Source organism: Danio rerio, chromosome 24 (genome assembly GCF_049306965.1).
Source record: "Danio rerio strain Tuebingen ecotype United States chromosome 24, GRCz12tu, whole genome shotgun sequence".
Taxonomy (NCBI): Eukaryota; Metazoa; Chordata; class Actinopteri; order Cypriniformes; family Danionidae; genus Danio; species Danio rerio.
Genome location: NC_133199.1, coordinates 11,170,196 through 11,195,537, shown reverse-complemented (window position 1 = coordinate 11,195,537; position 25,342 = coordinate 11,170,196). Strand labels below are relative to the sequence as shown.

The 25,342-nt window shown below is 35.5% G+C and overlaps 1 protein-coding gene across 1 annotated transcript in view; it reads left to right on the top strand.

Annotated features, from left to right (window-relative positions):
- Positions 1–25,342, top strand: part of fam49bb (family with sequence similarity 49 member Bb) — a 104,338-nt gene that overhangs the window by 59,323 nt on the left and 19,673 nt on the right. Inside the window, 3 exon segments of the mRNA NM_207078.1 lie at positions 9,799–9,881; positions 14,035–14,156; positions 14,835–14,940. Coding sequence (NP_996961.1) covers positions 9,809–9,881; positions 14,035–14,156; positions 14,835–14,940 — 301 coding nt within the window. The 5' untranslated portion in view covers positions 9,799–9,808.

Sequence of the window (25,342 nt, the reverse complement as noted above, 5' to 3'; positions counted from 1 at the left end):
CTTGATGGTCGCCTAGTTACGAGAGACGCCAGAAAAGCGTGAGCGCAAAATGCATAGAAAATGGTGAAGGAAACCACCCACTTGTCACTTCAGGTCAGAATAACAACATATGTGAAAATGAGTGCCATCTAGCAACACTGAGGAGATTGTAAATAAATAAGGATGTAAGGATGTTGCCAGAGTGGCTTTTTGGTTTCTTTTCTTGTTCATCCCAGCCACTAGCTCCCCCTATGAAAGAGTATTATTTTAGCATAGTGAGTAATGTAGTCATTTAACTTCCCAATTTGTAATGTTGAATTATGTATTTGAATAATGGTTATGGTTAGTTCCTTTACTTAAAATCTCAGATTTGGTTATCATAATTTGTGTTGTTTACAGAGTTTAAGGCTTACTGTATCATTATTGTTCATACTTTACAGATGTTGATCTACCTTTGCACACATTTTGTAACGTTTTATTAATCAAGTTTAAGAGTCTCTTTAACACCAAAATTATGTTTATTTTATTATATAGATAGAGATATTTTTTAAATATTAAATATTTAAACTATTTTCCTTAGTAATGTTGTTGTAAATTACAATAAAGTGGTTAAATAAAAAATCCAAATATTCCTAAATGTATTGTTAAAAAAGATTCAATAATTATCTATATCGAATTATATAAAACATTATATTTTGATAGTTTTTTTGTTTGTTTGTTTGTTTGGTTTTTTTTTGCAATATTGCCCAGCTCTAATCATAATAATGTCACAAATGAGCAGCATCTAGTTGCTAAATTGTTTAGTTTTTCAGTACATCCGGGTTACATGATCGTTTTCTGATATTCTGATTTGGTGCTCAACAATTTATTTATTTTTACATTTTTTTGTATAGTTTTAGAAAACAGTTCTAATTAATATTTTTGTGGAAACTAAACTAAAATGTATTGATTGTGTTAAAGCAGCTTAACAGAAGTTCTAGTAGATTGAAACTGTGTCAGTAGAGTTTTCAGAGTTGAAGTTTTCACAGTTTAGTTCATTTAATTGTGTTCTAATTTTCACTGCTGGAAGTACAAACACTGAAGAGCAAATCCATTGATACGCAGCTCCACAAGTCTTAAAACCAAGCAACCAATCTGTTATTCTGCAGTGCTTCAGCAGTTGCTTTGTGAGATTGATAATCAACTCATTCCACTGACCTTGAACTCTAATCCTGAGCTTTGCTAAGCTCTCACCTCCACATGGTCCTCAGCGTGGCTTTAACCTGTCGCTGCCCCTCACCATGTGTCCATGTCTGTTTTGTGAAGTGTTAATGTCTGAGACGGTTAGAGTACTCTGACGCGGGCCTGTCTTTCTTCTGTCAGTATGGGTTAGAGCGCTTTTGATCATTGGTTTACTGTCAGCATCTTCCATGTAAGGGTCCCTGTACCTGTTTGAGACCCTCAACCACACACAGATAGTCCCAGACACAAGTATCAGACATTCACCTGACTTCAACCTCACCTACGTCACTCATCGTCAAATCTCCTTGCCTATTGTCTATTCGCCTCAGCATTGTGACACTCTCTGTCTCTGTCGTCCTGCTCACCTGTCTACCTGTTCATGTCTCAACTTTCCACCTGTCAGCAGCCTGTCTCCTGTCTCTCTGCATACACCCTTTCTGTCGTGCTGCCATGTTCCCGACCCAGACATATACAAGTGTCGTGGGATTTAAACCTGCTTTTGCAATGTCATGTGGAGTGTCATGCTACTCAGAGGGCTTTCAGTCAAATAACGAGTGACAGAAGTAATAACTAATTTAATAAATTTAAATTATGTTATATTTAATTAAGCCTGATATATTAAGCCTGATATATTAAGGAGGCAGCACAGTGGCTTAGTGGTTAGCACTGTTGCCTCACAGCAAGAAGATCACTGGTTTAGGTCTCAGCTGGGCCAGTTGACATTTCTGTGTAGAGTTTGCAGGGTATAATCGTATGTGTGTATATATATATATATATATGTGTATATATATATATATATATATATATATATATATATATATATATATATATATATATATATATATATATATATATAAAATCAAACACTGAGTCTCAAAAGAGTCTCAACTCTTTTGTAAGAGGAACTACTTTCTTCACACGCCATTCCTTCACAGCTGATGTCTCAGAACAGCAGAAACTGTTGCTCATTCACTAACGTCACTTTAGAGCTAGTAATTGAATGATTATCTAGCGTAATGTCTAAAGTGATGATAAAACAGGTGATTTTGCTGACATTTTAAGATTATAAGGCTAAACGCCATGAAATGCCATTTAAGTATGTACAACATACAAAAGGGAGAGATCAACTTAGAAGGTAATTGACTTGTTTAATAAAGATTTGGTCAGCTGTAGTTTGAAATAACGCTGTTTTTCTCTTAAGGCTTATTATGCGGTCTCTGTCGCCATCTTGTGGATAAACATCGTCAACCATTTTGTCTCTCAGAAATGATAAATATTTAAAATAGGCACTTTTCTTATAAATAAACGGCATAGTTGCAATCTAAACAACTACCTTCTCAAATAAAAAAAGCCCCAAAAGTTCATTATGTTGTCCGACAGCAGCAATATTTGTCAAACTGGAGAGCGTCCTCTGCTTGTTGCTGAATGTGGGCGGAGTAATACACAAGAGTGAATGGCTGGACGAGTGCTGTTATTTGCAGAAAATCACAGAAGGAACTGTTGTATAAATGTGTGTGTGTGTGTGTGTGTGTGTGTGTGTGTGTGTGTGTGTGTGTGTGTGTAATGTATTTTCACTGTATGTCTGATAATATTTTTTCCTCTGTAGAAAGTCATATTTGTTTTATTTCGGCTAGAATAAAAACAGTTTTACATTTTTTTATGAGCCATCTTAAGGTCAAAATTATTAGCCCCAGTCTGTGTGCTAAAACTTGACCTTATCAATGTATTTTCAGTAGTTTTAAAAACTATTTGACCGAGGGAATTTTGTTTATTTTAAATCTCCTGAAGATACCAATCGTTCAAACACTCAGTACAAAATTTCTTGAGTTACAGGCAGACAGAACCTTTTTGTGAAGTAAACAAGACATTTCAAGACGTGTTTATGAATATTTTAAACATCAACCAAAAGCAAAGTGACCCACATTTATTTTTTGGTCATGGAAAGTTTGTAAACTTCAACAGTTTGTACACTAGACCTTACTGTGGTCCCAATATCTCTGAGACTGAAGGATACAGGGCCTTAAAACATAAGGCAACATTAGAAAATTTGATCAGGATTGATAATCTTGAAGGAAATTTGCTTTAATACTTCTAGAGTTACAAGCCTATGATAAAAAGTGAAAGTGAAAGCAAAGTGACACATTTGGCTTTTGACCACTGAAAATGTGTGCAGTTTAGTCACAGAGCCACATCGAGATTCCAGTATCTCTGAAATCAGACCACATAGGATCATATAAATAACCAGACACAGTTTTTAAAGCCATATTTTACTAGCATGCATAGCAACCCATGTGCAAAATAAAATAATGATATTTCTCAAATAAATCTCAGGTGACTTTTGTCACTTTATAGTCTATGTGAAACTGAAGTTACTGCAGACTTATATTTCAATATGATGACATATTTCTAACTTAAACAAAATATTAGAGTAGAGGGTGGTCTTTTTTTTGCACTTCCACTCTACAGCAAATTAACAGTTGAAGGGATATGGCTAAGCATCTTTCACCCAAGCCATCTAACTAGTGTCATCAGAGAAGCTTTGGCATTTCAGAGTGGAATCAAATCTTCTGCTTACCAAAACGTGCATGGATTGATTTGTTCTTCTTAAGATGAACAGTGTGCAGTAGCAAAATAAACAATGTAAAGTTTGATTTCATGTGGACTTTGAATATGTCTTTTACAAGTGTTCTGTTTTTCTGTTGTCATAGAGATTATATAACACCAATTCACACTCATACACACGCACATGTCTGTGACCTACATTTGTCTGCAGGCTTGCGTATAACTCTTCCCGCCACAGGCACAGGAATCATGGGTAATATGTAGCTGTTGTTATGGCCTAGAATGACCTTTTCCTTCTCGTCTTCTTCTCTTGCATATTTTGTTCTAGGTGAAAGTAAATAAAGCCTAGTCTTTGTATGTAGCAGCCTTTTTGACTGTCTATGAAAGAGATACAGATTTTTCAGTCAAGACACATTGTACGTCTGTGCTACCACATAACTGATATTTGTGTGGGTGTGAGTGCAGGAATATGTTTGTGTTTACAGGTTTAGCTATACTGTACTTGTTGTTTTCACATACAGTATATGGTGAAATACAAAAACATCCTACTAAAAATGCTTATAAATCAGCCAGAACTTGTTTTTTTTTTTCTATCTAATGATTGTCAGGTGTTTCTGTGAGGGTTAGTTTTAATTAAATTAAATTAAATTAAATTAAATTTAATTTAATTTAATTTAATTTAATTTAATTTAATTTAATTTAATTTAATTTAATTTAATTTAATTTAAAGGTTTATTTATGAATGCTGTTTTGGTTAAGCAAGGCAAGGCAAGGCAAGGCAAGGCAAGTTTATTTATATAGCACATTTCATACACAGTGGCAATTCAGTACAAGTAAAAAAAATAAAAACAATTAATAAAACTGATTAAAAAAACATAAAAACAGGTAAAATGTGATATAAAAGAATGAAGAAGAGGAGAAAAACATAATAGCACAATCTGTCGGACGGAGCACAGTGCTCATTCAGTAAAGGCACAGCTAAACAGATGTGTTTTCAGTCTTGATTTGAATGTGCCTAATGTTGGAGCACATCTGATCATTTCTTGAAGCTGATTCCAGCAGCGGGGGGCATAGTGGCTGAAAGCTGATTCACCCTGCTTTGACTGAACTCTTGGAATTTCTAGTTTATATGATCCTAATGATCTGAGTGATCTGTTAGGTTTGTATTCAGTGAGCATATCTGTAATGTATTGAGGTCCTAGGCCATTTAGTGATTTATGGTAGTACTGGTGATTTACCAGTAATAATACTTTAAACTCTATTCTGAATGTAACTGGGAGCCAGTGTAGAGACCTGAGGACAGGTGTGATATGCTCTGATTTTCTGGTGGTCAGAATTCTGGCTGTAGCGTTCTGGATGAGCTGCAACTGTCTGTCTTTTTAGGAAGGCCAGTGAGGAGGCCGTTACAGTAATCCACCCTGCTGCTGATAAAAGCATGAACAAGTTTCTCTAAATCTTTACTGGAAACAAAGCATCTGATTCTTGCTATGTTTTTGAGATGATAGTATGCTGATTTACTGACAGCTTTGACATGACTATTGAAACTCAGATCTGACTCCAAAGTCACACCAAGATTCTTGACCTTATTTTTTGTTGTTTGACCTTTAGTAACAAGGTACGCGTTTACCTTGAGAACCTTATCTCTGTTCCCAAACGCAATCATTTCAGTTTTCTCTTTGTTTAACTGAAGAAAGTTTTGGCACATCCAATTGTTAATTTCATCAATGCATTGGCAGAGGGTGTCAATGGGGCTGTAGTCATTAGGCAGTAAGGCCAGGTAGATCTGAGTGTCATCAGCATAGCTGTGGTAGGAAATTTGGTTCTTTCTCATTATTTGGTTCAGAGGGAGCATGTAAAGGTTGAACAGGAGAGGTGCCAGAATCGAACCTTGTGGGACTCCACACGTCATGGGTGTCCACCTCGACCTATGGTCACCTATACTTACATGGTAACCTCTACCTTCAAGGTAAGATCTAAACCATTTGAAGACCGTGCCAGACAGCCCAACCCAGTTTTCCAGCCTATCCAGAAGTATGCTGTGATCGACAGTGTCAAATGCAGCACTGAGATCGAGCATTACCAGCACTGTTAGCTTGCCTGAATCTGTATTTAGGCGTATATCATTGATTATCTTTATAAAAGCGCTCTCTGTACTGTGATGTGGTCTGAAACCAGATTGAAAGAATTTGTTAAGAACTTGTTAACCTGGTTGAAAACAACTTTTTCGATGATTTTGCCAATGAAAGGGAGATTTGAGATTGGTCTGTAATTGCTCAATAGGGTGTTATCCAGGTTGCTCTTCTTCAAGAGGGGTTAAACAACTGCAGTTTTAAGTGAGTTTGTAAAAATCCCTGAAAGAAGTGAAGCATTTGCCACTTTTAGAAGATCCATTTCTAAACAGGTAAACACTGCTTTAAAGAATGATATGGGGAGCGTGTCAAGACTGCAGGTTGATGTTTTCATAGCTTGCACAGTCTCTTCTAAGATTTTACCATTAATTGCCATGAAATCAGACATAATGTCTGATTTCTTAAGTTGTGGTTAAATAAATCATCTACAGCTAATTGTCTATTTGATAAATAAATACAGCTGGTTACTAACTTCAAATGTACTGTATCTTGGCAAATGTTTAATGTATTCAGATATATAAACATATGTTTACAATATAACTTACCATGATGGGATTCTGATGGAATATTCAAACCAGAGTTTCTTGACAAAGGTTTACCACCAGACCGCTGGAGTTCTTGATAAGAGCAGCTATTTTACAGAGAAATGTAACCGTAAACGAATGGGAAAATGCCTCCACCACAACTCTCAGTGTTTATCAGGTTTGATGTCAGGTGACAGTTTTGGAGTCTGGAGTTTGGTATATGTTGCAGGAAGGATGTCATGCCCCACAACTATTTGTTCTATAAGTTTGCAGAAAATTTTTGTGGCCTGTTTTCTCACAGAAAGTCTCACAAGATGTTTTGTATGTTATAGCTTTAATAAGAGCAAGGAGATGTATTGTGATTTTACAGTAGCTGCTTTTTTTTTCAATTGCTAAAAAGTTGTGTGCACCAACATTGTGAAACAGCAAGCTATATTTGTCAACGTATGGTTGATTCCGCTGTGGCGACCTCTGAAATAGAGACTAAGTGCTTTATTTTAATGATCTAGGCGCATAGTCTAAAGCACATGGCACAAAAGTTTTAAGCGCGTCTCAGAATCTACATTTGCAATTGTAAGGAGGGGAAAATACGCTCTGCTTATTCTCTTAATGAGTTATGGGTGTGTTTTAAGCATAACATGCATTAAAACAATCAAAGTCTCATCTCCCATTGCCTTTAAGAGTCAGTTGTGTCGTGCCATGGCACATTTGCTATTTACATGGTGGACTTTGTAAAACTGACTAGCGGGACAACAGTTAAACTGATCATCTGCATCGCGATGATAAAGAATGATTCAGACTCCATTCAGACTCTTTACTTTCTCTTTAATTTCTCTTTACTTTTACTCTTTACTCTTGTACTTTACTGGATAAGGATACATTGTTGTCCACACTCTACTGAAGACATTCATTAGCCTACATATTTAATTTAATTTGTTATATGCAAAGATTTGTTTCAAAACTATTTCTATATATTTAGGTCTAATTTCCAGCAAACAAGTAAATGAACAGTAATAATGAAGTGTGATCAAAAAAATGGAATAAAATCCAAACATGCGTCCCATTCTTATGCCCCATATGGTGATGTATACATCTCCAAAACCCAAAAGGTGGACAAATCTAAACTTGTCTTTTATTAAAACAAATTAAAATATGAATATAATACATGCAAATGGCCATGAATTAACTGAATTAAGCCATTAAGTCAATTAAGGCATGGAGGTATTGGTTTTTATATTTATGTAGAAAATAATAATTTTTGTAACATTTTAATTAATTATTATTATTATTTTTTTTATATATGTGAAGATATTTGTTTGTTGCTGTTTATCCTGTATGTGTTAAGTAGCGTGTAAGCGTTTTGGACCTGCACAGGTGCATAACTACTGCGCACTGCGTTGGACTTTAGACTAGGTTTTAGTTGGGTCAGTGGTGTGGTCCATTTCAGTTCTTAAAAATAACAGCATGCCAACAATGCGCCTTAACACACCTCCTTTTTGGCCAGAACACGCATGAGTCCACAAAGTGGCGCAAATGGATTTGCTATTTAAAGAATGTGCCGCAAAACGTGAAAATAAGGGTTGCGCTGGTCTGAACATATGGCAACAAATCAAAACACATTTTGCTCCTTATTGTTTTACTTATTTTTTACTTATTCACACTTAGCTCAGTTTATATAGACATACAGTTAAATTCAGAATTATTAGCCCCCCTTTGATTTTTTTATTATTATTTTTTTATTTCCCAAATGATGTTTAACAGAGCAAGGACATTTTCACAGTATGTCTGATAATATTTTTTCTTCTGGAAAAAGACTTATTTGTTTTTTTTTTTCTCGGCTAGAATAAAAGCAGTTTTGAATTTTTTAAAAAACATTTTTTTTTGACAAAATTATTAGCTCCTTTAAGCTATTTTCTTTCGATAGTCTACAGAACAAACTATCATTATAGAATAACTAGCCTAATTACCCTAACCTACCTAGTTAACCTTTTTAACCTAGTTACGACTTTAAATGTCACTTTAAGCTGTATAGAAGTGTCTTGAAAAATATCAAGTAAAATATTTATTAGAAATTGTTTTTTAAAACTATTATGTTTAGAAATGTGCTGAAACAATCTTCCCTCCATTAAACAGAAATTGGGGGAAAAAAATAAACAGAGAGGCTAATACGTCTGACTTTTTTTTACTTTAGTATGATTTTTCAGTACTCTTTCCACCACTGGTCTTTGTGTAGTGGAGTTTGGAATTCTGGAATTTTCATTTTTTCAGTGTACAATAGGCTACAGAAGTGGTTCTCTACCATCCACCACATCCTATCTATAAATTCCGCTCTATGTTTGTATAAAGTGCTCTGTGCTCCAAGTGACAGCATTTTTTTATTTTAGCTTTTGCTTGTACGGTGGTCTGAATTGTCTGAACACCTCTCAAAGTGTTTTCTGCGGATGTGAAAAATGTAAAAACAACTTAAAGCGATATGAATTAATCACTGCCAAAGGTTTCGGAGGCAGTGTGTAAATGTGATTGACACAACATGAGGCTGAATTTATTATTATTGACTTATTTTTTAATGTGCAAAAATATTTTTTGGCTAATAATTTTGGACTTTTAAGTGCAATGAATTTAAGTGTATATTTATATGACAACCCTTTGCTAAAAGCATAAACCTTTTACATGTAATCATTGTAATACATTAGAACAAAATCACACATACAGCATTGTCAGGGTCACAAACTTAATCCCGTTCAAATGGATTATTTTACTTTATTTTTTATTTATTTTTATTAATTTTTTTATATTTAATTTAACTTAATTTTTCATTTTATTTGCCTTTTGACCGAACATGTACTACTCATGCGAATGACAAAATTGCTTTAGAAAGTTGTGTTTCTGTAGTTTACACTGAGATAATAACAGATTAATTTTCTAAAACTTGACCTTGTCCCTAGAGAATTAAGGGTTTCAAGAGGGTTGTTTTTACATGTAAAAACATTATTATACTTCCTAAATCTTTACTTTGACAGCTTGGGGCCCCTCAATAGGGAACTGAACATGAGCAGTAGGCATGACATGCACGGTTAGCTCTGGCCACCAAGGCACAGGGATTCCCGTAACTGTGTGTGTGTGTGATGAAGGAGGGGGGGTTAAAGGGGTGACATCTGGTCGACCCGAGTCCCTGCACAGGAAAACCAATGTGTCTGGAGAGTGGAAGCTGTGGGGTAAGGGGAAGGAGCATCGGCTGCTTTCTGGTCAATTGTTTCTTGAGTGATGGTGAAGATGCCACGATAGAATCAAAGTTCAACACTTAAATGACCTGACCTCCAGAATCGTGATTTCTGTTTAAAGCATGTCACTTAACTCATTGTCTTTTTTCTGTTTCCCTTTAGGTACTTTGTCATGGGGAACCTCCTTAAAGTGTTAACATGCACAGACCTTGAACAAGAACCCAACTTCTTCCTCGATTTTGAAAGTGAGATACTTTCGTTTATTCATTCATTCATTCATTTTCTTTTCTGCTTAGTCCCTCCATTTATCTGTGGTGGCCACAGCGGAATGAACCGCCAATTTATCCAGCATATGTTTTACGCAGTGGATGCCCTTTAAGCTGCAACCCATCACTGGGAAACATCCATACATTCTCATTTACACACATACACTACAGCCAATTTAGCTTAACCAATTCACCTATACCACATTCTTTTGGACCTGTCGGGTAACCAGAGCACCCGGAGGAAACCCACATGAACATGGGGGAGAACATGCAAACTCCTCAAAGAAATGCCAACTGACCCAGCTGGAGCTCAAACCAGTGACCTTCTTTCTGTGAGGCGATTGTGCTACCCACTGCGCCACTGTGCTGCCCTACTTTAGTTTCGTTTTCATTTAGTAGATGCAGTTATGCAAAGCAACACACACACACATACATGAATATGCACACAGAGCAGTGGGAAACCATTGGCGTTGTTCATTTAGCTCAAGCCATGGTATTGTTAGGGGAAGAGAGTACTGGATATGTACATATATTTATCTACAATCCCTGCTAATGCCTGGATTTAAACCTGCAACCTTTGAATGACAAGTGTAACTTTAACTATTAGGCCATGCCTGGCCCACTTAATTTATTGCCTGTAAACAGTCTTGCCTTTTCATGACCTTGTTCGGGAACTATGCCAGCAAGCTAGATTCTGGGAGCTCTAGTGTAGGTCAATATCAGGTCACTAAATAAAAAACAAAGTTCCCCAGTTCCCCATTGGTCTATACAGAATCTCAAGTTTAGGACTTGATACTATCTTAAACTCCTTTGCCCTTGAGAATAGTTCACGAACCACACACAATCTGCTGCCATCTTATTTGTCTGATCCTAAAAACCGCCTTCAAAGCAAAGGAAGGTGAATGAACCAAAGAAAAGGAGACAGTGGAAAACTAGAGTTTCCTGTCTTTTATTACTCTTGCCCACAGAACATTTCCACCCAACCATGTTTGCGTCCATTTTTAGTCACATAGAGTAGCTGTTCTTTTGAGGAAAGAGAGGGGGCGATAGAGAGTTACCTCAAAACAATCAGCTCATTCATGGGTCATCAGGCAGATGCCTATAAAAACAGTTCCTATAGTGTCTGCTCAAGGGTTATGTAACAATAATAGGGTTATAAGACACAGATCATTGGAATAGAACCTACTTTTTTTCAAGATGAAAACATACTGGCTGAAAGGTCATTCTTCTTTTGTTATGTGGGATTTGAACATCTGATAAGAAAGGAGGAGGCCCTTCATTTTTAAAACTGCACTTAAAGCCAGCTGTAGTCAACCGCTGCCAATGTCTCTCTCAGGGTTCTCTTTAGATGTGGCATAGAAGTTTCCACCATTTTAAATTCCACACTTTGCCTTTTAAGCATATGAAACGGGTTTAGTTGAGAAGTTTTAACTTAGGGAGGCTCTGTTAAAGGAATAATTTAATCCAGAGTTCAATTTTTCTTGAAGGGATAGTTTACCAAAAAATGAAATTGACTCACTATTTACTGATCTTCAAGCGTTTCTAAACATTTATGACTTTATTTCTATCTGTTGAACACTAAAGAAGATATTTTAAAGAAAGCTAGAACCATGTAACCATTGACTTTCATAGTATTTGTTTTTCCTACTGTACATTCCAAGTCAATGGTTTCTCAAAACATTGAAATTTGGAATTTGACAAGTGCACTGCAGCAAAGCAACTCATCAGAGTCTTTAAAAATGAAATTGCTTAAATGCTGAAAGAATTGGTTTCCCCCAACAATGAAATTCCTATTAATAATTTCTGATCATCATGTCATTTCAGTTTTCTTAAGTGCTTCATTCATCTTCAGAACACAAATTAAAATATTTTAGTTTAGATAGGAGAGCTCCCTCATCCTCTATATAACCAACAACAATCCTAAAACGTTCAAAGTCCTAAAAGTAACCAAAAACGTTGTTAAAACTGTCCATATAATGTCAGAGGTTTAACTAATCATATAAAGATCCAGGAACCCTTTTGTGAGCCAAATAAAATACATAATAATAATAATAGCTTTGTTCGTCAGGAAATGTGTTTATTATGGGCAATACAACATGTGCATGTTGTACTTCTGACCCCATGATTTGTTGTGGAAGGCAAATATATATATATATATATATATATATATATATATATATATATATATATATATATATATATATATATATATATATATATATATATATATATATATATACAATTATTATTATTTTATTTATTTTTTGCCACACAAAAAGGTTCTTGGTGCTTTGTATGATTACAGTTGAACCACTTAAATCACATGGAAAGTTTTTGTTTCCTTTTCTGGACTTTGAATGTCTCAGGACGCTTGCAGTACGAAGATGAAAGAAGGTATGTGAACAACATGATTAATAACAGAATTAATAACCAAATTAGATATTTTCATTTAACTAACCCTTTAAGACATTATTGTTATTGTTATTATTATTATTATTATTATTATTATTATTAGTAGTAGTAGTAGTAGTAGTAGTAGTAGTATTGTTAGTATTAAAATAGCAATAATTATTATTATTATCAGTGTTGAAAACAGTTTTTATTGTTATTAAAAGAAATTTCAAAAGAACATAATTCATTTGAAACAGAAATACTTAAAAACGTTTTAAAAATAATTTAATATTTTAAAAACATTGGGCTCTATTTTAACAATCTAGACTCAAAGTCTGAAGCACATGGCGCAAAAGCATTAAGTGTTTGGCCGAATCCCCTTTTGCTATTTTAATGGTGGAAAAATAGACTCTGTCCCCTGGTGCATGGTCTAACAGGGTTGTACTTATTTTTTTATAATGAGTTGTAAGAATGTTTTTAGCATAACGTGCATTAAACCAATCAGAGTCTCATCTCACTTTCCCTTTAAAAGTCCTTTTCGTCTTGCCATGGCACATTTGCTATTTACATGGCAGACTTTGTAAATGTAAAAACTGAACGCCGACAGCAGGAGGAGAAAGAAGTGAGCGAACAACTGTTGTCAGTTGGCTCACAAAATGAGAAACACCATGAGGGAGACACATGATTTTTTCCTTTACAAAGTTAAAATGCAAAGAAATAAACAGTACTTATATGCCCAGCTACATATGTTATTTGTAATTTTAAATACATACAACAATTTGTTATATCATTATTAAGATAATCATGTAAACACTATAAATGAGGGGGATTTCTCTCCTTCTGAATCCCCAGGTCTGAATGCAGACGCAGTGTGGCAGTGCAGCAGGTCTCTTTCACTATCTATTCCAATCAGTAGCCTTCCTTTTAAAAGCCTTTAGGATTTTAAAAATAGGCGAACAGCAGCAAGGATTTAGGTGATGTGTCTGACTGGTAACAAACTCAACTGATAAAACAAAAAGTCTGCCATTCTGGTACAGCCCTCCCGACAAAAGTGCTTGCTGTAAACCAATAGCTTTGCTATAAAAGCACTAACAGCATTGCAGGGAAAAACATGCAATAAACCCTGTGAATCATGGAAACAAACACATGATGTTACAACCCCTTCATTAACGGCTTTATACTGCTTTCCATACACGGATGTGGTCTTACTCAGTCATTGGGTCTCACAGCTTGGCAGGTCTGCCTTGCCTTTGGAAAGCTCGTGCTCTCATGAATAATTAGGAAGCAGGGTCTTCTAATAGGATAGGAAAACTCATCTATGAATATTAATGAAAAACCAACACGTCATCACTTCACTAGCAGATTTGCGCTACGTCAATAATTTTGATCCTGCCCCCAAAATCCCCAAAGGATGAAGTTTGCTCTAACGTTGTCTTAAAAGAATGCTTGACTCACACAAATGGTAAAATTTCAAAACAAAAGTACTCAAGGGTGTCCTGAACCATTAATAACGAATGTAACCATATATTCTGTTTGCTTTTTCTATTTGTCTTCATTTTAATTTTGCTTCATTCTCTAAGGTGTGAAGCTCTGATGCCCATTCATGCATTGAAGACATCCAGTGAATTTGCTCTAAATGTGTCAGATACTGATGAAATGTGCCCTTGAAAGACCTATTGAATAAAAACCTTGAAATGCACTCTATTCATTGCTAGTTTTTTTTTTCTCTCTCTTCCATAAGATGCCCAGCCAACAGAAGCAGAGCGGGAAACGTGGGAAGAAGTGGATGTCGTCCTAAAAGATGCACTGGGAATACTTGACGAACTGCAAGCATATAAAGGCGCAGGCCAAGAGATACGAGAGGTACATACACACTCAACAGATGACAGACGATTGTGTTTGATTCATATGTATGCACATATCAAGTTGTTCATGAAAAATGAACACAGATTGTGTTGAGGGAACAATATCGGTGGCTTCATATTACATCTTGCGTGTGCGTGATTTGAAATTCTCTGTTTTACTCATTCACGCCTCAGTTTGAGTGAGTGTCAGTGTGAATGATACTCTTGTTGCCACGGATACTGTTGCTATACAGATACAGTTGCCATGGACTGGCATCTTTAGCAGAATGAAAGTGAATGTTTTCTTTTTTCTCGCTCTCTCTTTTAATTTGCTCAAAAGAACGTGGCACATTCCTTTTTTATGTCAGAACAGTCAGTAATTATTTTAATGAGCCGCATGTATTTAAAAATTGAAAAGCACGTTAAGGTAGAGTGCAAAAGCATTGACTAGACATTCTGTCCAGTGTCATAATGGAAAGTAAAATAAATCAAAGAAACCTTGTGTGTTTGGATTTGGCGTAATTTACATCTTCAAAATGCCACCCTCAAAAGCACATCATTTAAAAACATCATCTCACATAAGCAGCTCGAGCACAGCCTCATACTGTCATAAAATAATATGTCCCGTTTAAACTCGTGGAAACGTTTATAACTCTCCAGATGTTGTAATATTGTGATGTGCTGTTTGTTTTTACAGGCAATCCAGAACCCTAATGATGAGGCATTACAAGACCAGGCATGGGCTGCTGTGGTGCCATTAGTAGGCAAACTAAAGAAGTTCTATGAATTCTCACAGAGATTAGGTACAATAAACTTTTTTATTGCTTAAGTATGAATGCAAAACAACCTTTTCCACGTGAAAATTGTTGTTACGGTAACACTTTTGAATAACTATCCATTATAACTAGTTAATAGATCATTAATAACTGTTAGTTAATGGGTTAAAATGAATTGTTAAATAAAAGTTAATCCTTTGTTAATTATGTATAACTGTGCCTATAGATGGCCAATAGATAACTTACAAGCTGTTAGTTAACGAGTTATAAATGACTTGTTAACTGTATTTTAATGATGTATAACTACCTAATTATATATAGTATATAACTACGTTAATAAAAGAATAGTTGCAACTTTAGAATAACGTCCCAATAATATATACAAGCTATTAACTGATACTTCATGATCTATTACTAATTTATTAGGTAGTTATACATTATTAAAATACAGTTAACAAGTCATTTATAACTTGATTTACTTGATTTATAACAGCTTGTTAGTTATCTATTGGCTATATATAAGTTACAGTTATAATAATTTAAAAACTATTAACTTTTATTTAACAGGTCATTTATAACCCATTAACTAACAGTTATTAATGATCTATTAACTAGTTATAAAGGATAGTTTTTCTAAAGTATTACCAAGTAGAGTTGGGTATCGTTTGGGGTTATTTCGATACCGGTGCTAAATCGATACCTTTAAAACGGTACCGGTGCCAAAACGATGGCTGAACCAATACTTTTTTAGGTATCACTTTATATTAAGTGTCCTTAACTACTGTGTACTTACATCAAAAAATAAATACAATGTACTTACTGTGTTTATAATGTATTTGAGAACACTTGTGGTGCTTGTAAGTTGGGGTAGAAGTTGGGTTATGGACAGGTTTGGTGGCATGGGTAGGGTAAGGGTGGGTTAAGGTGTAAGCGATGGTCAACAGTGTATTTACAAATGTAATTACAAACGTTAATGACAGATGTAGTTACATACATGTATGTAATCAAGCATAAGTACACAGTAAATACATGTATTTACACAATAAGTACATTGTAACAAACTGTTAGTTCCTGTGAAAGTACATATTAGTTAAGGCCAATTAATATAAAGTGGGACCCTTTTTATTTTAATTTTAATAATTATAATTTAACAATTTTTACAATTTTTAACAAATTTTAACAATTTATATATATATATATATATATATATATATATATATATATATATATATATATATATATATATATATATATATATATATATAGTTTAAAGTTAACATCAGTTCATATATATATATATATTTTTTTATTAATTTGAATTGCACCAATATATTTATTTTGATCATTTGTTTATTAGCATGACTGCAAGATTTGCATTATGTTATTAAAGGGTCACGAAACACCAAAACACATATTTTGAGCTGTTGACAGTCGTATATGTGTCCCACACTGCTAAAAACACTATTAGGACACCTATATTTCACTTAAAAGTGTAAATTGGTTGTTTTTGCGTTATTTCAAGCAAATTCGTACTTCCTGTTTGAAACGAATTTTTGAAGCTGCGTCACGGTCATGACATAATAGCGTGTATTCCAGCGTGCAGACTGGACGTCTGTGCCAGAGTATGTCTTATTACGTCTTGTAACAACTACTTTTTTTTGAAGCTACATTAAAGAAATTGAGAGAATTGAGAAGCCTTTCCATGTGCTAGGCACCATACTTCCTGCCTACTGCTTCTTCTCTACCTCCTTTTAAGCAGATTGGAGACTTACTACCTAGATCGCCCTCTAATGGGTGAGATAGCTACTACAGGTAGAATTTTCAAATAGTAACAGGAAAACTGTTACAGTCTTACAGTGTGATACATTAATGCATGAGTAAGGCTTGGTTCAAACCAATCAGCGCGCTCTACTGTGCAACTTCATTAATATTCATTTGTGTCACCGTGCTTACACCGGCTTACACCACAAAGACGCCACGTTGTGTTGGCAAAACAAGCGTGAAGTGTTGCTTTTATAGTTTGCTGCCGTTAAGTTTCGTTTTCATTTTCTCTCTGTGAGAGCTTATCTGGATCACGTGTGGATTACAGTGTACGCGACGCTCGACAACAGTAACTTACGTGTCTAAGGGGGATTATTGTTTACCTGAGAACTGTTCTCATCTGCAAACGCTGAAATCTGGATTCGCTTGTAGTATTCTCTCCATATAGACGCGGCTCTAGTTGCTGGTGATTGTCCTGTCTCTACAGATTTGGCAAGTGAGCGACCAGTGCTCTTTGTTTATTCAGTTTGTTCGTATCGAATTAAGTTAACTATTGCACTGAGTGCAGAAATGTTAGCACCGCATTTTGTGACCGGAATAACACACGCAGCTTTCTGACGCTACCTGCCGTGTGCATCTAAGTTTCCGGGAAATGCGGAGGTTTTTTTTTCTCTCATTCGCCGTGCGGTATCATTAGATCAGTTCCTCGAATCAAATATCTCGTTTGTCGCGAGGGGCATGAATGAATTCCCTGAATGAAACAGCCAAACTGCAGTTAAAGTCCAACATTTAATAATTTGGCAAATAATTCGACTACAGATGTCCATGTAGGTTAAACACCATCACTTTCTCCTGTCTGTGTGTGTGTGTTTTGACTCTGAAACTCGCGCGTGCACAAATAGACACTCCCACACCATCCCACTTTAGTTCCTCCGACACTCCCTCCTAAACAGAGCTGGACACGCCCACTTTTCTGACTTTTTCCAAAGTAGAGGTGTGAAAACACCCTGCTGAAACGAGGGGGTTTCATGGCCCTTTAACATTACATTAGCTTACTACTAACCTGTGGAAAGGCTGTCATCAAAATCAGGGAACTCCTGTTTTCTGGGTTTGGGGCTTGTGACTACTTTTACATGGACATCAGTGATCTAATGATTTACCTTAATCTGAGTGAGACAATAATATGATTCAGGTGTGTACATGAGTTGCTTTTTGTATGTTACATTCATGATTCCCAGTTACATGTTATAGCACATAGATCCATTAACGTCATTGCGTCACCAGCCTATAAATGTTTCCTCTGCAGTATGTGTCTGTTGTCCTTTAAGATAATTAAAAATCACTGTTTACATTGTAGACTCTTGATTAGAGCAGGCCTGCATTTAGAATTCAGAGGCCCCTCTGCACAATGTGTTGTAGGCCCCCTACCTGGTCGCACCCCTATTGTTAAATTTAAATATAAGAATAACAAAATATTTTTAAAACAAAATTATTCTACAATGGATTGCCCACATTTTTAAAGTAAATGACATACAGTACATATATTTCTTGTCTACAGAAATGTAACAATTTTTGAAAGCATTTAAAGCATACTTTGAAAAAAAAAATACTACTACAACTAGTGAAAATTAATGGATGCTAATATACGTGTTCAAGTTCACTGATTTTTCATTTTCATTTTTGATGTATAACTTCTACAAACTTATAATGCATATGATTTGGAAATAACACCTTTCCAATACAGTTCTATGAATCCAGTCTTCTATAATACACACTTAGGGCATACTCACACTATGTACAGTTGCAGCGAACTGGGCCAAAGCATGCTTGTCCCCCCTCCCGTCTCCTCCGACGGCCCGCACTCACATTACAATCAGGCCTGGGCATGCTTACGTCATTGATTCTGTGTTGTTTAGTAAGCGCTCTCGCTCAGCGCAGTGGGATGCGGTGAAACACAGTCAGATATTTCGCCGAACAGATTAGCCACTTTTGACGCTAATAAACAATCATAAAACCCTCGTGCTGCAGGAATTAGGAGGTTTGCTGAAGGCGCGCAGCACCTCTTCCAACCGGGCCAGGGCAGGCCAAGTGAACCATGCCTGAGCCCGATTCAGCGCACTCACACTTCTCAAACGATCTGGGAAAAGGGCCTGGGCATGGTACGGATGGCATAGTGTGAGTAGGGCCATATTCAGGGCTTGACACTTACTTTATTCAAGAGTAGCACATGCGCTCCTAAGTTAAAAAGTTAGGGGCACATTTAAAGAATTTTAGGAGCGCAGTGAAAATATATCAAATAAGGGTGCTTTAACACCTGCCTTATTTAGTTTGATTGAATCACACTAGAGTTCGTTTCCCCTTTTGGTACAGTTGTTTGGGCAGGTGAGAAAGCAGCAATCGTACTCGAGTACGCACCAAAAGCGGACCAAATAACCGTACCGAGACATGCTTGAAGAGCTGGTCTCGGTACGCTTTCAAACGAACCCTGGAGCGGTTCGTTTGTGGTGAGAAAATGATCCGTACTAAAACTGGTCCAACTTCAAAAAGTACTGCGCGTTTTGGACCAATTCAGCTGCCGTAGGCCGATGCGCTGTGCATTATGGGATATGGAGGAAAAATATTTGTTGACAGCGTTTTACAAACAGAGAGAGAGAGAGGGGAAAACATTACCTGATGGATCGTTGGTAATATATACGCAAGATGACCATGTCGCAGTTTAGCAAAATTAATTCATGCCTCCTCCTGAAGTGACGAGCGGTGCATTAACCACTGTTTTCCAGCCGCGCTAAATTTTCGTAATGTATAGTTTGTATGAAGGGATACAATCAGCCAGCGCAGTCGTCCCTCCAGAGTAAAAGGTTTTGTTTACCTGCAGGAGTTCACTGGCATTTTCCCGCACGTGAATTCTGACCAATCAATAAGCAGTTTAGGAAATATGTTCAACAACATCTGGCCAATGAGAGATGTGGATTTTGTCAGATGACTGCATTTTGGTTCGTTTCAACTGGTTCGGACCAAAGCCAGCTGTGTGGTGTGAAAACAACCCAAAGACGGCAGAAGATGCAACAATGTATCATTTATAACCTTTGGTCCAGACCAAATGAAGCAAACTACAGATGTGAAAGCAGCCTAAATTGTGTTTTTGCCTAATAAATGAACATGAGGAGATCTTTAAAAGCGAATCAGTTTCATTCATTTGAATACAATGAGTACAATAGGTTTTGTTTTACTGTATAACAGCTCAAATAGTTTTAAATAATTGTCTCTTTACACCACCACCACTGTGCAGCATCCACTTGGATGATGCGACGGCAGCCACAGGACAACGGCGCCAGTGCGCTCACCACACACCAGCTATTGGTGGAGTGGAGAGACAGTGATAGAGCCAATTCGGTGGAAGGGGATGATTGGGAGGCCATGATCATATGGCCCAAAAGAGGGACTTTGGCCAGGACACCGGGGTTACACCCCTGCTCTTTCACGAGAAGTGCCATGGGATTTTTAATGACCACAGAGAGTCAGGACCTCGGTTTAACGTCTCATCTGAAAGACGGCGCCCACTGACAGTGTAGTGTCCCCTTCACTTTTACTGGGGCATTAGGACTCACATAGACCACAGGTTGAGCACCCCCTCCTGGCCTCACTAACACCACTTCCAACAGCAACCTAGTGTTCCCTAGTGGTCTCCCATCCAGGTACTGACCAGGCTCAGCCCTGCTTAGCTTCAGTGAGTAACCTGTGGCCATGTCACCCTGTGCAGCCCTGTTTGGAACATCAAAAGTCAGAGATCAACATCCTATATTGCAATTCACAACGGTAAATAAACCTAAAACATCTTTGAATCCAGATATTTTTTACAGTGCAGAACACAAAAGGCTATGTTTTTATATTTTGTAGAATCTAAGTAAATATAAAGTCAAAATTTCAAAAGAAATCAACAAATACTGTATTTTAGATTCACCCACATACAAATAAGCTGTGTATTGTAAATAACCTAAAATCTCTTTTTTTTTGTGTAATGTGTGGAACACAAACAGGCAAGACTGGATGATTTCTTCTGGGGAAAAAATAAATCATAAAAATTGTATCATTTTTGTGTTAAATTAGAATTTACATTTTTTAAAAGTTAAATTTAAAGTTTTTGTTGTTTATTTGTACGGCAGCACAAGTTGGCCAAAAATCACAAAATATTCCTATTATTTGCTATTGTAATATTGTACAGTTCAGTTGTGCAATATTACAATAAAATAAAGTGCAATAAAGAGTTATTTTTCTTCTTATTCACTTTTGTAGGTGAACTGTTTCTTTAAATGTGCAGCCAGCAGCACTCTTTGTTTCATTCAGTTTTTATTGAGCAGTAAACATCTTGCAGATTAAATGAACACTAACACACCTAGCAACCCCTGGGAAGTACACCAGCTGCTTCTTTCATAATCTATCAGAAAACGCTGGGAACAGATATTGCAGTAGACCACCAGTTGATGATGGAATTAAACGAGACAAATCTCTTAGTAAAATGTATGACAAAAATAGCATATACAGTATACACCCGATCATATGGATTCTTTAGCATCAGGCCATCAAAACACAGCAATGTTATCGACTTAAGACAAAGTGGGTTGATGATGGTTATGCCTAAAAGCCATTGAAACCATGTCCTTTAATTCCCTGTAATGGCCTCTGAATGTGTAGTCAATGAGCGCAGACCCTGGTCAGGCGTCTGCCATACGTTACGTAACTCACCAAACTAGGTCACGTAGCTTTCCCGCGCTTTCTGCTCCAGAACACAAAAACGGCTTTTGGCGCAAACGCTCATCATTGGCACGCTTGGCTAAACTACACTGATCACTTGACATGTAGTGCTCTTGTCTGACAATGAAGCTATCTGTGCATATTAAGTCAAAATTCAGGAGTGTCAGTGCTGTTATAATTGAGAAATAGGCACACTGCTGTGTTTTAAACACTTTTAAGTCTTCAGACTGGCTATGGAGGGACTATTCTGATATTTAAGAAAAGGTGTTTAACGGAGAGAAGATTTTTTCATTACATTTTTTATACATGAAAGTTTTAATATAAATTTTTTTATTTGTTTTTATCATGATGACTGTAGATTATTTTACTAGTTACTTCGTAGGATACTAATATCCAGCTTGAAGTGTGATTTAACGACTTAACTTTGTGACTTATAATAACTATTGGCCCTCAGGGTTGTTATTATTGCCCTCATACACGATGCTTTTAGATTGAATTTTCTGTGGTTATTTATCGCAAAAAAAAAAAAATAATAATAATAATTAAAATACAATAAATAAATAAATAAATAAATACAAGGATGCTTGTCATCTTTTAAGGATATCCTTTTGGGATTTTTCAATAGTCCTGATGATAAAAGTAATGAATGTTTCATTATTAACCTCTTTTTAATTCTTGCAAAATTCAACATACACTGTTGTAAGTTCTCTCAACATAAACCTTCAACAGTACATTAGTTCTATTGCTTTTCTAAAAATCTGAAAGCTATTTAAAAATGTTTTATTATTCAGTATTATATACAGTTGAAATCAGAATTATTAAACCCCCTTTGATATTTTTTTTTTTCCTTTTTTAAATATTTCCCAAATTATGTTTAACAGAGCAAGCAAATTTTTACAGTATTTCTTCTGGAGTAAGTCTTATTTGTTTTATTTTGGCTAGAATAAAAGCAGTTAATTTTTTTAAAAATCATTTTAAGGTCATTAAACTAGCTCAAAATTATTAGAACAAACCATCATTATACAGTAACTTGCCTAATCACCCCAACCTGCCTAGTTAACCTAAATAACCTAGTAAAGCCTTTAACGTCACTTTAAGCTGTATAAAAATGTCTTGAAAAATATCTAGTCAAATATTATGTACTGTCATCATGACAAAGATAAAAAAAAATCAGTTATTAGAAATCAATTATTAAATATGAATATTATGTTTAGATTAATGTTTAGATTAATGTGTTGAAAAATGATTCTATTCGTTAAACAGAAATTAGGGAAGAAATAAACAGGGGGGGCTAATGATTCTGACTTCAACTGTATTATATATTTCTCCTTTTTAATTTGTTTAACATTTCATCTTATTTATTTTATATGTTGTTTGTTCTTTCGTTTTTTTTCCCTTTTGTAAGTGCTTATTTGATGCTTTACTACTTTGTAAAACTCATGTTCAAGTACAACCTCTGTATATTTATTTTCGTAATGCTGATTTTGTGACCCAGACAGTAATAAAAAATGAGTTATGTTAAGCCCCAGTCAGATCACAGTATTTTTATAGTATAGAGTTTTGTATTTATAAAATCTTGACCTGTTGTGGGTAACAAAGGTGCCAGACTAGATGTTCCTTCATGATCAGTTACCCCACAACATCTACGATGAGCGTTATTTCCCAAAACAGTCACAAGTGTTGTTATAAAAATATTTTTGTTACTTATTAATTTTAATGTTTATTTCGTCTTAAGTCAATCTTAATGCACACTCATGCTTGCTGACAACTAGGCTACATTATTTAAGGGAATTCATTGTGACAGTGATAGGATCAAACGCATTTCCTTTTTAATATTAAGATTTTTTTTTAAATCTAAATGTATATTTTCCGGGGTTGCTTATTAAAGACTCCCTCACCTGAACGTGCCACGAGTGAGAGGGAGAAAATGAAAGCACATCAGCACCAAGAAAAAATCAGATGCTCAAGACAAAATAATGATATATATATAAAAAATTGCAAACTTATAAAAGAGGTTTGTTATACAACAATTGCAGTGGAAACACATCATCTACCCACACAGTTAGTGGACAGGCACACACACAAAAAAATCTGTATATTTTTCTTGAAAAAAAAAATCTTTTCGAAACAAATTTTGTTTGGTATCTTAATTTTAATGTATTTTTTGGTCAGTTATCTACTATATAAACAAGAATAACCAGTCCGCTGTATGCTTCAGTGCCAAACTGGTTTGTTAAATAACAAAATAGCTAATCTATAGCCTAGATAAAATTAAAGTGAAATATTCAAAGTTTCAGAGAAACTTATATTAAACTGTTTTCATTTTTAAAGACAAAATCATCCATTGCCGGTGAGTTTCAATTTAATTAGTTTAATCAAGTATTTTAAATAAGCAAGACAGGCTTTTACAATGTATTAGCAGCACTCAACGTGTTTCCAGATTACCTCGGAAGAACGAACTGGATGAGAGAACTCAGAAACTCATTGTGAGAAGAGAGATGTCTGCATATTTGTGCCAGTCTGTCAAATAAAATTGCTTAAAACACTTAAATACTTAAGAGAAAGTAGTTAAAGATTGCATAATCAATGACTGATCTTATCCACCTGAAACCCACCTATAAGTAAATATTCAGCCTATTTTTTGATTGCCTGTCCCACGGATTAATGGCAGCACCCGCCGATATGACTGATAAATTATGTGCTCCTATTGTCCAGTGTCACCCACGAGACAGAACGTGTCATGAAGATTGGAAAAAAGTTATACATGCTTGACTTTCTGTGATGGTGTTGCAGAATTGGTATCGGTTGTCTTGAACGAAGCCACATTATATGAGAAGAAGCAATTCAATTTTGTAACGACAACCCAAGTCAAGAAAATTGTGACAAAATTGTGACAAAAACATGTGATCTGAACAGGACTTTAATAAAGTAATCAGACATCTGTGATTTGTTCTGTTGCCATTTGAAAAAAAAAAGTATATTTCTTAAGGTGGCTAAAAATAGCACTAATAATATTAACTGCACATTAACTAAATATATAATAATGTTAACTGATTAAGTAATTAGTAGTTAGTTAATTAAAGTGTAATGCAATATCATGCATCTTTTTGTAAAACTGCTTTAAAACTATAATTATTGTGAAAAGCGCTATAAAAATAAACTGAAACTGAATTGCATTGAACATGTTGGGGGACCACACCTTAGAATGCCATGATTGACCAATCAGAAGCAATTATTACAGATTTGTGTATTATATATAAATATGCATGCATGTTTTCTTTTGTTTTCCATTTTTTAATGACCCTTTTCCTTTTAAATTACTCGGGTTTTATTTTATCTGATTTATTTTTTATTCATTTAACAATGGCAATGGAAAGTCTGAAAAATACACGAGAATTGTAAATTTCATTTGCTGTCCTTGGACAGGAGAATACAAAAAAAAGATGCAACACAAACATCATTATACTACCATATAAAAAAAGATTCCTCAAATTTTTGTTTATTTTTTTAAACATTTTGACTCTTGTCTCTTGGGTTCTCCTGATGTGATATGATGGGACGTACACTCACTCATCCTGCTCTTTTTTTTTTTTTTTTTCTCTCATCAGCTGCCCTTGACTCACACTCCATTCGCAGCATGCGCCCTTAAAAGCCGCTCGTCTCAAGCTCTGTTTTGACTGGGAAGAGAATAGTGTGCTTCCATAGCCATTTTTAATCAGCTCCTCTGCCCTGCCAAGCCGACTAAAGCAGATGGAGGTCATTACTGTACAGCAAATCTGCTCAATTTACTCTGCACAAGGCTGCTCGAGTCACAAGCCTGAAAATTCCCTTTCCCCTTTTTTTTTTTTCACTTGGAAAAAAAAAATCTGTGTGACTACATAGACTTGACCATGTAAACTTTACATTTTAAAAACAC